Source organism: Haliotis rubra, unplaced genomic scaffold, assembly GCF_003918875.1.
Source record: "Haliotis rubra isolate DU_JTF1 unplaced genomic scaffold, ASM391887v1 Scf1373, whole genome shotgun sequence".
Classification (NCBI taxonomy): domain Eukaryota; kingdom Metazoa; phylum Mollusca; class Gastropoda; order Lepetellida; family Haliotidae; genus Haliotis; species Haliotis rubra.
This window is the reverse complement of record NW_025765307.1, coordinates 42105-58456: the sequence shown is the minus strand read 5'-3', so window position 1 is coordinate 58456 and position 16352 is coordinate 42105. Positions and strand designations below refer to the sequence as shown.

The window sequence follows — 16352 nt, the reverse complement described above, 5'->3', positions numbered from 1 at the left end:
TTGATAAAAGCTACGTAAAACTAAACTCACTCACTCACTTGTTGATGGGATTCGCAAGAAGCCTGGTGGTACTACGTTTGTTTCATCCCTATGTGCATCCGTGCCACACACACACTGAGGACTCAGCAATCAACAATTACCAATGTACGTACGTTACACTATGTGCATGAATTCGACCACACCAAAGCTCGTAGAAGGTGCTTATTTGTATCGACAACACAAACATATTCCTCCACATTATATATTTGAATAGATTCCTTTCACGGTAACGTCTATAAACCTATTTACACGTTCACTTTAGTAATAGCCAATGGTATATATAAGACCTACACATAACACGCTATTTCCATGTTACGTACAATACTCGTCAAACACATACATGTTTTACGTCATAAATATCAAATTCCATACACATCATTTTACTTTCTTAGAGCATAGGCAATAATCATATGTCTTGCCATATCTCATTACTACATTTGTGTGAGTTTAGATTTGTTTGTCTCTTTGTTGTTTAAAGCTAAAATCGGCAAAATTCCATCTACATGTACATGACAGCGGTCTGTAAATAATCGAGTCTGATACAGCAATCCAGTGATACGACGTGCGCATCGCTCTTCAAATGATTTACGATGGCAGGTCACCCGATAATGTTAGTCGCCTCCCACGACAGTCATGGGTTGCTGAAGACCAATTCCAACCCGGATATGCACGCGTCCAACATGTCAAAGTCAGTATAATGATTTCGAAGTCAGTGTTTGATTGAACTGTGTTGAATATTCCATCACAAGGGATAATCTATTTCAAATCACAAACTATGAAGGCTCTTTTTAGTAATAAAAGTTCTTATTTAATTATTGCCTTTTTAAACAAATTAGATTTGTTAACTGATTTGTAAATAGATACATATTTTATTATTAGTAGTTTAGATTAGTAACTGAGATTGTTAGTGGCTGTACCGTCAAAAGGGGTTGAAGTAGCGTAGAATTATTGTCCTCCTGAGAGGGTACGTAAGTCCCAAAACTTTCAAAGTTAAATTGTTGCTTACCCGATTTTGCAATGTAGTATATTTGTTCCTTTAAATTTCGGCTAAACCTGTCCTACAATCGCCAGCGGCTGAAGGGATGGTGTAAATCCAACTAGGGTCCATGCTGGTAGCAAAGGCACTGTAAGTCCCCATGGTCCCTAGTATGGTGATCTACCTTCAGTTGTTGGCGATCTATAGCCTAATTTTACATTGTATTGTCCGGAAATAATTTCCTACTTTTAAAATATATGCTAGCTAGTTTTAACTCAGTCTGTGATAATCTAGTAGTTTTACTGTCCTTCGTTGACAGGGTTTTATATATTATATGTATGTATTATAAATTTAGAATTAGTTTTAGTCACGATATGGCTGAAATATTGCCGATGTGACTTTAAATCTTAACTCACTCACTCACCCACCCAGTGTTTGATTGGAGGCAAGTCCCATTGCTAAAATGTCAATAGGCAATTAGCACAATGTATGTCGTGAATTACTGCAGGTCTCTGTACAAGCTGTATCTGTACCTGACAATCTCAAGAAAATTTAGAGTGCGCTCACGAAGGATTTTCATACGTTCTGTTTCGAAGGTGTAACTAATAATTATGAGATGAGGATAACTAGGACCGCCAGCTGTCGACTTTTTGCATCTGTATTCTGTTTCAGTCGTGATGAGCATGATGCTCTACAATCGATCTTCATCACTTCGGACTCATACCCTAACTCTTAGAGTCCGGCACCTAATCGCCAGCACACAATGTCAGCGATCCATAAATGAGTGTTTGATGCGACAGTCAGTGAAAGACACTGTCCAGTTTGATGACACACAGACTACCAGGTCGCACATTGTGGACTCACGTCCCTTAATTAATATGTTCTTCCAACTCCAAATACCACCTGGCTAAAGAAGAATTTGCAAAATGTCAAACCCATCATTAAGACCCACAATAACACACACAGAGTCGTCTTTTGATACCAAAGTAAGTCCCAAGCATGTCTGCAAGTCTAGATTTCTTCAGTTTGAAAATGACTTTTAAAATTTAACATGTAATTTACGAAAATACCATTCCATCTCAGATACCACATTGCCTTTGGATCCACACATTAGAACCGTTTGAAAATCGCCTGCGAGGGTACGTAAGTCCCATTTCATTCAAAGTATTGTCAACGCATGGTATACATGTCGACTTGGGAATTAGCTCATAATTAAGATGAAGTGTGCGTTGATGAAGACAAAGGAATACGTTGACAGGACGAAGGAATACGTTGAGCTCAAACTTCTTTAGATACATGACAAACAAATACACAAGACATAAGCGAGGTAAGAGGAGTACCTGCTCAACCCCAGGGCGTTTCCTACGAGCGGCATTCTCCTGCTCGTGGTCGTCCCTACAGACAGTCGGAATACCGGACTCGTACTTTGTTTTTCTTCCTTCCGTATAGATGTGAGCATACTAAGTATATATACAGTTTTTGACAACAATGGACAGGCGACGACTCAACAATGGACAATTAGAAAAAACAATAGCACTTCCTTGACCAGTTGATGTGATGGCAGACACGGCCAAGGGCAATGACCAATAAGGGTTGTAAATGTCATATACAGTAATTTATTGCCTGACAAGTCAATGTACAATGCGGAAGTGATAAGGATTACATAGAATACAGATTAGCGTCATATACATAATTACAATAAAGTCTCACATGTCTAGACTACATAGTTTTTTACTTTTTAAATATTTGGACGATGGCTGTCCTGAATTAGTAACTATAATAGTATGTTTCATTCTCCGTGATTTTAATCGTAGAATATACATGTATAATACTTTAATACATAGCTAAGATTGCATAAAAAATCACCAACGCCAGAAGAAATTATGTAAATTCAGCTTGTGTCCATGCAGGTCCCCCTGGTCCTAGTATGGTGATCTATTTTCAGTTGCTGGTGATCTACATCCCGTTTGTATGTATGGTTGAAATTGTTAGTTGGAGCACGATGAGCGAAGCGAAGAGTGCTCTAACTACCAATTTCAACCATTAGAGACCAAAGTCCGAGTGCTTTAACATATTTAATGCATGGCATATACAAATCAAGAATCAATCTTTCATTAGAATCATATATTTACGGATAGATGTTGTTGATTCCTATGACAGCTGAATACGTATTAGGAATAGAGGCATTTTGGGGCTCATTGAACATTTAACAGAGCCCTAAATGAGAACTATAAAAATGAGCAGCAACAAATGCCCGTGCATTTAATGCGGACTCTATCATATTTTATACGGATTCAGTGGCTTGTGGACCAACAATTTGGCCCTTTAACGAGAACCATAAAAACGCAAAGCACGATGTGCACATGCTGTTCCCGCCAGCATTCACATGTGTTCCGGTGAAGTCATGTCGGATACCCAGTCGGAAGAACTAATTCCCTAATCCCGAAGCGTTTTCGCTTCACAAAATGAGTTTAATTCAAGTGACAATGAACTGATTAGTAGTAGCTATGACGCAATGGAACTGTCGCAGAACAAGGTAAATCAGTTCCCACATTACAGTGATATTAGCGGTGAGGAAGTGTCTTCACATTTGATAAATGTTGATACAACTGACTATGTCAATGCTTCGTCAAGAACGTCGAACAATTCTGTACCAAGGGAACGATATACTACTCCTAAGATGGACGACGAAATAGCCAGTTTGTCTGAAAGTACACTTCCAGAACGAACGAAGAGCTCGTTACGCTGGGCGTGTAATTTATTTGAAACTTGGAGGTTGAGCAAACCGAAATATTAGTAAAGGAAATACACATGGACAGAGATTAAACGTTATTAACCTTAAACTGGAAGAGCTCAATGACGATAAGCTGAACTACTGTCTGTCAATGGTTTGTGTCGGAAGTTCGCAAAGGAGATGGAAGCGAGTACCCAGCAAAGACATTGAGGCCCTTGTCTTGTTCATTCAAATGCATTTGGGCAATTCAGGCAGACCTGTGAAACTGTTATCGGACAAGATATTTATTGAACTTCGTAATACGTTGGACAGTGTCATGAAAATGGAATCCCGTAAAGGCATTGGTATGCGTACAAGACAAGCAAACGTCATCACTTTTGAACAAGAACGTTGGTGGATACCATGGTCTAACTTTTTGGTTTAAATTTCGCACTAAGGAGCGGAGACGAACATCGTCATTTAACTGTTGATCAGCTCGTGATTGGTGAGAATGAGCATGGGGGGAATACTTGAGATATTCCGAAAAAGTTAGTAAATGCTTTCAGAGAGGGCTAAAGGACACTAACGTCGAGCCGACAATACATGTCTCTTCGACCAAAGAACGCTCCAAATGATTTGTATTTACGTCCTCTTGTGAAACCAAGAGATGATCAGTGGTTTAGTGTTCAACCAATAGGGAAAAGTACACTCAAACAGACCATTGGGAGGAATTGCAGAAGTGCAGGATTTCAAAGTAAATTGTCTAGGTACATATTTACGATCATTCACGACCGTTGCATGTGCAGTGTTTCGTGGTAAAACGCGCTAACATTATGAACGATGGGAGGCGGTAGACATCTTGCCTGTAGTAGAAGCCCGACTACCGACATCAGTCACGATATACATTTTGGTTTTTGGATAATACACGTATGTGGTTCATAATTCTTAAAATGCAATAGTTTCACAAGCCACGTGGTTTTCCTGGTATTTGTAAAGTAGCAGCTAAGAAGAATATATTTTCAGTTCGAATGCACTAAGCTATAACAATGTTTCTTTGCAGGATTCTACAGAAAACATTCCATCCGTGCGACGTGCGCCACGAGATTGTATCACTCAGGAGTTGACAGCAGCTAGTTGCCAAGACAACCGGCCACAGGAGCAATGCAGTGAGGAAATATAAACGGAGCAGCACTGAACAGGAAGCAGCTGTCAGTGACGGCATTCAAGGAAAGAGATTGAAAGTGGAACCAAAGGCCGATGCTAGTTCTGTGACTAGTGTCAGTGGAACAACTGCTGCGAATGATCATGTTCACATTTCACTGAATGTTGTCGGGAATAATTGATTTCGGGTTTATTCTGTAATCCCTGAATAAAGTGTATGAAAAGGCATGTTTTGTTTTTTTTAAAGTAGTTCCGTCCGTTTTTTGATTAACATTTTCGTTAGCTAAAGCATGGACACAAACAAAGACGCTATGCTTTAAATTGTATTGTTCTCTATAGTGATATATTTTCATTAGAACATACCAGAGTTAAGTTAAAACAGGTTTACTGCCCATTGACGACAGGTTTTTTAATGTTCTAAGTTTATTCACTTTATGTATGAATTGTTCTCATCACGATAAGACTGAAGTATTGCCGATGTGACGTTATAACGAAATCCCTGAGCTCTCTCTATACGATTCTGATTCTGTAGTTCATGAGATGTTCACATATGTTAATTTTCTATGCGTCCCTCATTCGCTTACTTTATCAATAATCGCATTTCAATTATTAATGTTGTAAACAAGTGTCCGCAAATTATGTGATATCAGTGTCATTCTCCTTAATCGTTCAATCACAATTTATAAATCTAATTTGTGTGATATATACACTGACAGTGTTAAAAGTGAAATCAGTCTATCCGTGGTAAACATTCAGATGTTTTCAGCATCCCTTCTGAGACCAGTTTGAGGAAGATGTGAAGCGTTTCGTTTCGTGGACATACCTACATAATTACTATCTTATTGTATAGTCTTGGTCTACATGTTAATCTTTTGTTATTTATCGTGTTTATGTATGCGAGTTTATGTAAGCCGTAAACATCAGACATTAGAGACATACAACTTGGGCAATGTTTGTGTCGCTTTTCTTCTTGCTCATGAGGCTGAACCGTAGTTATTACCACTGCTAAAGTAGTCCCGGTTTGAAGTGCAGAGCTATTTATCTCAAATATTCAGCAGTTAACAGAATGTCCAGGTGAGGCTCGATGGGGTACGCTCGTGGTTAAAGCGATAGTCACGTCGAAGGCCGGTGTTCGATTCCACATTCCACAAACATCAGAAAAAGGTTCAAATGACTAGTTTGAGTTCAGGGTAAAATGCTAAATCATTTCAAAACAACACAATATAAAATCGGGCTATAGATCGCCAGCTAGGGACGAAACAAAATAATAATACACACAAAAGGTTTGTTGACAAATATCGAAAGGGTACTAAGTTTTCCTCCCGTGGGAAAAATTCGTTTGAAAGAAAAGCATTCCGAACCTATTTTGACAGTTATGAAATTATATTATGAGGTGACTTTCATGAGCAGAGGAATCATATTCTAAAGTTAAGAACATGTAAAAGAATGGTTTCCTGAAATTGATTGAATTTTTGATAGCCAAAGACATTCGACGACGTTGCTTGCAGACCTCGACATCTGTTTTTTTTTCTTATTGTTTACACATTTCTTTTTTTGCAGTGTTCTGATAATTCCTTAGAAAACAATATAAAAATAAACTTGTGGAACATCTGGAAATTACTGCACTACAGTTGTACAAATAGATATGCTTTTGTAAGTTAAAAAGGTGAAAACTCTGACGAGTATCCTGTTAAGCAAGGTGTTATGTCGTCCTGGTTCTTCTTAATATTTATCAATGATTTGATTTCTTCCCTGAGACAAGCTAGTTATGGCCTAAGTGTTTATGGTCTGAGTATTCCGACTATATTGCTTGCTGACGACACAACATTTGTTAGTACTTCACTAAAATGACTTCAAATGCCTCTCGATACTGTACATGCCTATGTCATTAAACGGCGCTTAACTTACAATACTGCAAAAAGTAATAAAAGTAAAAAGTAAGCTACACTTTTGACAATGAAAATATTTCATAAGCAAATGCAACTACTTATGGCAGAATACTTCTTACCTCTAATCAAACATGTAAATCTAGAATTGAAAAGTGTTGGCAGAGCGCAACATTAATGGAAATGAATTATTGTTTAAGTCAGTTTGTTTGCTAGAAAACACACAGCGGTACTTTTTCCGCACCGTAAAGGGACTATATAAGATATCTCAATCTGAATCCACTATTGCAAACTTACGATTGTTGACCGTGCTTGGTTACATTGATAAAAGTTAACTCCAGTTCTTTGGCTCTTTGTGCAACTATTGCTGTGACAGTCTCATATTCATAGTCAAGGTTAATACGCCCAGAAAATCAACTATTTGGTGAGATCTTCAGTCTGTCTTGAGCAAACACAATCTTAGAAACTACTTCTGTACTTAGTTTTACAGTGGTTAATTCATGTAAATGAATGTGAAAAACAAATGTGGCGTAACAAAGTATCACTCAATGCAGTACTGTCTCATGAGAGTTCATACATCACTGACATATCACATACTTTTGAACTTAGCATGTTTATATCCTGAACACAGAGCAGACTTGCAATTATGCTTGAACATTTCATCACGAAATAAAGTCTCAAAAGAATGTCTGCTTTGTACAAACACGCTTATGAATATGCTAACCATATGTACTACACTATGAAAAGTTATTACCTTTCCGAAATAACATTTTCTCATTCTTGATTGATCTACTTGATGCTGAAACTTACGTAAAGTTTGAAATGTTGGAAACTTTGCAAAATATGTCTATCATATCTTGGGTGTGTATTTTAATGCAGACGCTGCGTGTACAAGTGACGCCATCACTTTGTGAATTTTTTATTATATTTCACTACATATCAAATGTCGACTATGAATGACATTGTCATGTACGTAACTACAAATATGTATTATGTTAGATTGAAGGTATGTATACATAATCTTCGGTTTCATTTCTGGAGGAAATAACAATCTCTGTCTCATTCTCTCTCACTCTCTCTCACACACTCTCTCTCTCATTCATCATTCATAAGCAAATGATGGAAATATCTTTAGGTTTTTAATATTCCTTAAACAATGTAAAGCATTGCCATACCTTCTTGGCAGCAGGTGCTTGTCCATCCCTGTTTGCACCTACACAGACTGGTGTCTTCATCAAACGTCCCTCCATTGAAGCAGAACTTGTTGCACGATCTGTTGGTATCGGGTACATCGCCAACGGACTTGCTCTGGCATCGTTCCTGGCATGCTTCCGTGGACTCGTTGTCATGACAACAACGTGTTCGGTTCCTGGTTTGGTACCCTCCACCACAAGATCTACTGCATCCTCCCCACTCTCCCACACTCCAGTCACAGTCCGCCACACATGTTCCACGTGCAGAGTCGATACCAAGTGTAGAAGCAATGAATATCAACCAGAATGTTGGCATAATGTCTTAATTGTCTTAATACAGTAGTGTATAACCAACCAGAGTTACCAGCATCTATATGACGTCCATGTGTCCATAGATAGGTGGTCACTGTTTGCTGTCACATACGTGTCTGTCTTGGGCAACCAGCAGTGCATGGTATCATTGTGCGTGGGCTTATCGTAGAGCAGAAACAGCGAATAGCAAAATAGTATGGAATCCTAGAAGGGACATTGACGCGCTATCCGCATTGTCGCCCCTACAAAAACAAGCAAAATGTGTCAAAATTAACCAAATCGCGATATGTTGCATTTTCCCCACGTCGCTTTGTTGCACTTTGAATAATATTGTTAATTCTGCAAAAGGGCGACAATGCGACAACGTGACAGTTTTCGATATATCACGTGTAGTACGTTAATTAATCTACTCATGCACATAAATAGCTATACTCCTTTTCAAACTCCAGAGGTCGTTTGTTACCTAGTTCTGAAACCAAAGTAGGAATGCAATAGCGGTAGCATTTTGGAAATTAATACATATATTTCATGGATGCTTTGGAAACTCACGGATCCGCGCATCTTCGCGAAGTCCCGCCCTCCTTGGATACTGTTGCGAGGAACCCCGCGCTTTCTAACAAAATGGCCACCGCCAAGCAAAGCAATTCTCTCGCATGCATTCCTGAAAACTTTTCTGTGTCCTTTTTACCGATTGCTGATCAAATATCAACAAAGAGCATGGAAAAGTGACTTAATCATTACCAGCAAGGCTACATTCATGAGGTGACACTTCAGTTCCCGACCGTATAAGCCAAGTGTTGGCCAACACTCAGGAAAAACAACCCGCCTCATCGACTGCCACTTGACCTTGATGTCGACTGAATCAAATATGCTTATTGCTCTTGCAAAGCTGGGTAAGTTGGTATTTTAGGAGATGGTTTTTATACCTGTTACGAAAGTGTGTGCGTACGATTTTAATATACTACCCATCAAAAGTTTAGACTCACTGAAAGCACTCACTATATGTTATGTATATGTATGTGGTTACATCGAAGATGAATTTCTCCACCAACTTGGGGGAACCAACTGAAAACCTGATGCAGATGAATTGCACAAGGATGATGCTTCAAATTGCGAAAGGCATGAGCAAATGTCGTGCATGTGAACAGATTCGTTTTGGTGTAAAGTTTTGTTAAGAATTCGCCAATTTTCACAGATTTTAATCATTTACTGAACTCATGACAGTAATCTTTTCAATGTTACGAATATGTTTTACAATACACCAGTTCATAACTAAACAGTACCTTTAAACAGTATGGAATATTTTGCAAAAAGCTAGTTTAGAACAGTGGACAAGTAAGTGGCTACATTTACACTAGTGAGTCTAAACTTTTGATGGGTAGTATATATTGTGATGCATATTGCAGCCAACCTTGAAAGGGTCTAGAATGATGAGGCCAGACTTGTCAATGTCAAAATACCGTTTGGGTTTAATTATTGTGAGAGGCCCTATATTCAATGTTGTTTATGAAGTTATTTGTAATAATAAAATTGTTTAAGTGAATTAATGCAAATATACCAAAATGTATTGGTCATACATTAGAGGGGTGATGATGATTTTTTATTTTTATTTGTTGATGTGTGTGTGTGACACCCCATTTTGTTCTGGGGAGGTAGAGGGGTCATAAATATTGTGCACATGTACGGGGAGGGGTGTGGGTGGTTTCAAGCAATTTTGCACATAAAATATTCAATTGTATGCTTCAAAATTATGGGAGAAGGGGGGTGAGGGTGCAGGGGTTCACTAACTTTGTACATAAATTTTAGGGGGCGGGGTGTCATTCACATTGTACAATTGTACATGCTTCTCTATAAAAATCATCATCACCCCCTGGACATAAATTATGAACGGTCCCTTAGAACATTTGTATGATCAAGGAATTATCTATTTATTAGATAAGCCAGTCTATTGAGGATCAACTAAACAAATTAAACTAAAACATTTACTCATAATCTGCTAAATAAATTTGGTAATCTTTGCTTTTTCTCTTTCAGATTAAGTGGGAAGTGTTCCCATATACTAGGTCTTATCAAGACGTTGCAGGGATTCAAGCTCCCAAACTTCAAATAAATTCCATCTGATTTGAGTTCCATATCCATGCCACAACAATGGAACAAGCCAAGGGGAGACAAAATCTTGCCAGTGCCTATCAGCCAGGATGTGGTTGCTAGACCAACTGAGCAACGCAAACGAAAGCCGATTCAATGCCACACGGACATGAATTACAAGTTTAGTTTTATTCTTATTCATCAGACATTTTGCTGCAATTGATTATTCAATTGAAATTGTCATCAAGATATCCTTGAAACACTTGTACATTTTTGCTTGAGTACAAGTTATTAATGATAACTGCCCTTATGTAGCCTAAATACAGAATAAAGAAATTCATTATTCATGATAGAAAATCTGCATTTTTAATTATAAGTGTAATACACATTACAAAGACAAGATGAAGTTTTTGTATATCAACCGAATGTATATCTGTGTATTTCAGGCTACAAAGGGTTGACATGGCAAGTCTTCAAACTCTACAGAGCACACCACTGCTGAATAGAACAGCACACAATGATTTGCCTTTGGAGAAAACTCCTTTGGAAGTTGTGCCAATTGGATCTGCACTATCGTATCAGGTATATATCCATATACAGTGGAAACTGCCTAAGTAAAGACCGCTTAACTAAACAGACCTGATAAGTAAACACTTTTCTTTGGTCCCGGCAAATTTCTTCATTAATTATCACTATTAGAGTCCGGTTAACTAAACTCGGATAAGTAAACAATACCGCTTAACTAAAAGTCTCTCACGGTCCCTGGAAGTAAATTACTTAACATAAGAGACTGGATAACTAAATTAGCGATCACCACATAATCCGACATGAGGGGCAGTCGTGTCAGTCTCCAGTCAAACAAACATCCTACTTACAGCTCGCTGGCGTCATGCAGTTGACAATACGCTGACAACTGGAGGCCAGCCCTGATAAGTTGTTCATTGTTACATATGCATACATATACATGCATATGGTTGTCATTTGCAGGTTTTTATAAGTTTGGATAAGTAAAATACCTGATAAGTAAACAATTTTGGCGAGTCCCTTGAAATTTTACTTATCAGGTTTCCACTGTATATATGTCCAAGAGGTGCAACTAATTTACAAACATTTCAGAACAGTTTGAAATTTTGTTTTATTAAGAGTTGCTGTATACAGTAGTAGCTTGCCCTCATTGAACAACTTAAATATGCACCATTCTTTAATTTCATGCACCATTACTTAACAAAAAACATCCTGAAATAATGCCAGGTGGCAACAAACAGACCAAATCTTGTTTATCCTGGAGAATAGAGATGTTGCAACACAATTTGACTGTTTCACCTTGTGAATAAGTCTCTCAATGTGAACTCTGTGCCTTGCCACTTTTTCTGTACATGAATTTTCCCCCATGTTGAATTGTTTTCCTGCCTTTCCTTTTGGATGTATATTCAGTTTCAAACCTAGTTTTTCAACTTCATTCTTGATAGAAAAACCTTTGTCGACCATGATGCCATCAGCTTCATTAATGTGTCCAATTTCTTCCATCGACTTAATGGCATCATAAAACCCAGACTGTTCAGTGATTGCTTTATAAGATATTGAACCAGTAACTAGTTCTGAAACAAACATTAAGCTTCCATTTAGATCACATCCAATCAAACCCTTAACAGTAGAAGAGGACTTGTAATCACTGTAGACTTGACTTTGCAATCTTACGGCACATTGGGTCTGTGTTTTGACTTCTGTCCCATCAATGATAATTAATGTTGTTGGATAGTCTCTGTGATATTTGTAAGGCATACATTGTATTTTATCATCCCCGTGTGGCCATATTGGAATCTGCCCCAGCTTGAAATATGAAAGATCAAGCCGTGTGTTGAAAATAATACCTGCTGACTGAGGACTTCTGCGAACTGCAATGTCTTTAAGACCAAACCCATGGTTTAATCGACAGGTAGTAAACAATAATGCATCCTGAGGTTTATGTCTCTTGATGTCTTTTCTCCCTGATGAATAATCAATGTCCTCTCCTTGGGGTAGTAGAAATGATGGTAATGTGAGATAGTAATCAGAAATGATGTGAGAAATCTCACGTATGTAACACCTGTATAGTGTTTGAATAAGATTTCTATTTCTTTTACCACTAGTGATCACAACATCTATGGAAAATGATGCTGATTGTTGAAGCTCTCTCTGTAATTCCTCAATTGTCTTCTCTTGTGATGCTACTTTGATGTTCAACTCTCTTATTGACTTGTCTTGTAATTGTTCCTCCAAATCATGTTTTTTTCTGCTGCCAGAGGTAGTATGTCCATTGCTGATATCCCTGAAATGACAAAATATTTGAAATTATTTTTTTTATTAACTCAGATGAAACATATCAAGAATCCAACACCAACTACATACAAATGTGGGAGCACCAGTGTTATCTTGCCACCACCAGTGACGCTTCCCCAGGAATTTGCTCATCTAAATGATGAAGATACAATCTGTAAGGATCCCCAAATCTCTTGAAATGAAACGACAGAGTCAGTCAAATGAACCCTGGTTTGATGAACGTAGGAAACGTGTAACTGCATCAAGTTTTTGAAAGGTTTTGTCAAAAACAGGACCAAATCATTGCTTCCAGAACTCCATTTTCACTAAAAGAAATATTAAAGCACAACAACTAGAATATATGAAGAAACATGAAAAAGATGCTAAGGCTAGGTACCATCAGAAATATCCAGACAGACATTTTCATTAATGCGGGTTTGTTGTGAACAATTTGTTTTCATTTTTGGGAGGAACACCTGATGGCAAGATTTGTGACAATGGTGAAAGTGGGATTGTTGTCATCAAATGTTCCTACTCAGCACGCAACATGGCCATTGGCAATGCGTGTGAATTTTTAGACCTTGAAAGGTAAAATGGTGTAATTTCTTTGAAAAGATCTCACCATCACTACGCACAAGTACACGGTCAGTTGATGGTTACTGGGTGCAGTTTTTGTGAATTTATTGTGTTCAGTTAACTGGACATGCATGTGGAGAGAATAACGCCTGATAGTGCTTTCATGCAGTCAATGTTAATGAAACTAGCTTTTACAGGGATCATGCTGTATCCTACCTAAAGAAAGCAACCAGTGATGAATAAATTAACGCGGAATCTCCATATATACATACGTGTTTAATCAGTCTGTGTAGATGTGTTGATCATGAAGTAAGTGGACTTGTTTTGTGCTTGGTCAGTATCTGACAATATCTGAACTGAAGCAGTTGACTGGGTGGATGGCTTGCCTGTGTTCAGTCTGAGAAAAAGGGAATGTATAATGCTTGACATGATTATGATGATTTTTATTATTTATTCTGTCAATATAAACATTATTTACATGTATTTTTCCATCATTACAAAAAGGAATGAATCTAGTTTGATGTGTGTAATTTGTGAAACATATACAAGTCAATAAAATTCTCTCTGGGAGACTACACTACATAATAAAAATAAACATACACACACAAAAATGATGACAATGAATAAGGGGATAATGGAAACCCTGGGCACTCTGCAAAGACATATGAAAGACACAGAATATCTGTCGCAAAGGACAGTAAAACATTAGCAAGTTATCACAATTTGAATCTAAAAACTAACCATTTCAATTGATAAAAGACTTTATTCAACACAAAGATCAATATTACATGTAATACCAATAAAATACGAGCTATATACCACCAGGTAGGGGTGGAGAGTCGGACTTCCAATTTCATTTGCCGGCACAGTTCCTCGGCATGGGATGGCGTCGAATTTGACTTAGTCATCAAGATCATTGGACCTCCTCGGTCTTTCAGGTTTTGGATAACCCTTCAGTTCAACGGTGGCCACGTCAACTAACAATCATTAATGCTCTCTTTAGCACCGATGCTGATATGACATGCAGGCGCCATCCATGCCAATAACTTGCCATTTTCCGAAAGTCTACGTCTTGCCGTGCCAGAGAAAGTTAATGTTTAGCACTGTCGTCTTTTATATTAGTTTAGAGTGCACATACTGCAATTTTGAAATATATGCCCCAATGTGCTCGGCGCGTTCGCAGCACCTGAACCTGCGACCCACTGCGTTTGATATATTGTGTGAAGCACGTGCTTCACATGTGCCTTCTTGTGTGATCGCCTCTTTGGATCAACAGTTCTATAATTGCCCTTCGATTCAGGTGGTGCTTTAGTAACTGGCAGTTTGTTCAGTTCTTGAGAAAAGCTGAATGGTACACTTTATTTTAAAAAGCAGAAGCACATCTTTTACATGTAAAGTTAGAATAACACCCTGATTTGGTTGTAGCTCACAATATCTTTTTAAAGATAAGACAATTATAAATTCGTACAATAACAAATTTTTGCTTTGTGTTGTATGTATTAAGATTGAATATAATCGGTCAAATGACATGCTTGTAATGACCATTTAAAGAAAACCAGTAAGTAAGTCTATTTTTTAACAGTTAGTGTAATTTTCTACACTTATGGGTGTAACACTGATTCCATTCGCCGACGTTGTTCCATTGTGTTTTAATTAGTGGTGGCATAACACCGAAGTTGATGGTTGGTTAGTTCGTTTGTTGTTTAATGCCGCACTCAGCAATATTCCAGCTATTTGGCAGCGGACACCGAAGTTGAACAGCTGCTAAGAGATTTAGTCTTAGATAATTATAACTACTCCACCTTTTTATGTTCACTTCGTGTTGCTTCGTCGATCATGTTTGTTTCTTTCTGTATGTTCGGTTGTTCGTTCAGTTTGATGAGTGAGATGATGGGTTGCACAATAGCACAATATCCATGCTGTGCATACATAGAAGATTAAGCTCTTGCATAAAATCCACTTGCATACACCGAATATTATCATTACATAAAATCCCTAGAAAGTGTTTGCTTTCTGACTTAAGTCAATACAATATTATTTCAAACACAACATTATGGTCCCTAGTATGATCTACCTTCAGTTGTTGGCAATCTATAGCCTGTTTTTATATGTTTTTTTCTTTCATTGTACTGTGATATTCTAGTTATTTTACTTTCTCAGTCCCGATATGGATGAAATACTGCCGATGTGACTTAAAAGTTTAACTCACTCACTCAAATACATTGCGTCATCATGGGCACATCACACACTCATACGCATACGCACATACCATTTTCATTTGAAAATGAATTTATCAATTTAACGCCATATTGTAGTATCGCTGAATCGCAATTTCGTGTAACTACCGGTCAGTCATAGAATCTTAAATGTGATGTGGAGACGGATGATATTGTGTAGCACCAGTTATTGTACTGCAATGGACTGTTTAGACACAGAAATAAATAAACGATTGTTCGATATTTTGCTTTCTAGAGATATACATCAGAGTTATCACTCTTCATCACCCTCATCGTGGACAACATTGACATCGACGTCTGGGCCGAATTCATTGACATTGTTGCCTGGAGCATATGTTCGTGGAACCTACAGAGTCATATCTTATTATTAGATCCTAAGAATGGATCAACGTACCCGCTTTTCTACATTTCACAAACGGAAACTGAGTAATATCGCTATATCCTAATGCCGCTGTATTGCTATATCGCGTCACCATATCGCAATATCGCCTTTTCCCGCTATCGCAATGTCGCGCTCTTTTATTATTTGTGTTGTGCTATCGTCATTTGTGTTGTGCTATCGCCACTTGTGTTGTGCTATCGTCATTTGTGTTATGCTATCGCAATTTGTGTTGTGCTATCGCCATTTGTGTTGTGCTATCGCCATTTGTGTTGTGCTATCGTCATTTGTGTTGTGCTATCGATATTTTGTGTTGTGTTGTCGCCATTGCGTGTCGTGCTATGGCCCGAATCAGCCCCCATAGATAGTCATATTTTAATTGCTTTGCTATATTCATATTCTCCTGAACGTGAAAATGATTTGTGTCTTGATACGTCCTTTGTGCTCAACGCCGTCTGTCAAGAATGCGTATCGTGTTTAATGGGAAGTTTACC

The 16352-nt window shown here is 38.0% G+C and overlaps 1 protein-coding gene across 1 annotated transcript in view; it reads right to left on the bottom strand.

The window, feature by feature from the left end:
- Positions 1-8392, bottom strand: part of LOC124268356 — a 42670-nt gene extending 34278 nt beyond the window's left edge. Inside the window, exon 1 of the mRNA XM_046703331.1 lies at positions 7951-8392. Within this exon, the coding sequence (XP_046559287.1) occupies positions 7951-8284 (334 nt within the window). The 5' untranslated portion in view covers positions 8285-8392. The remainder of the gene's footprint in view (positions 1-7950) is intronic.
- Between the last annotated feature and the right edge of the window lie 7960 nt (positions 8393-16352).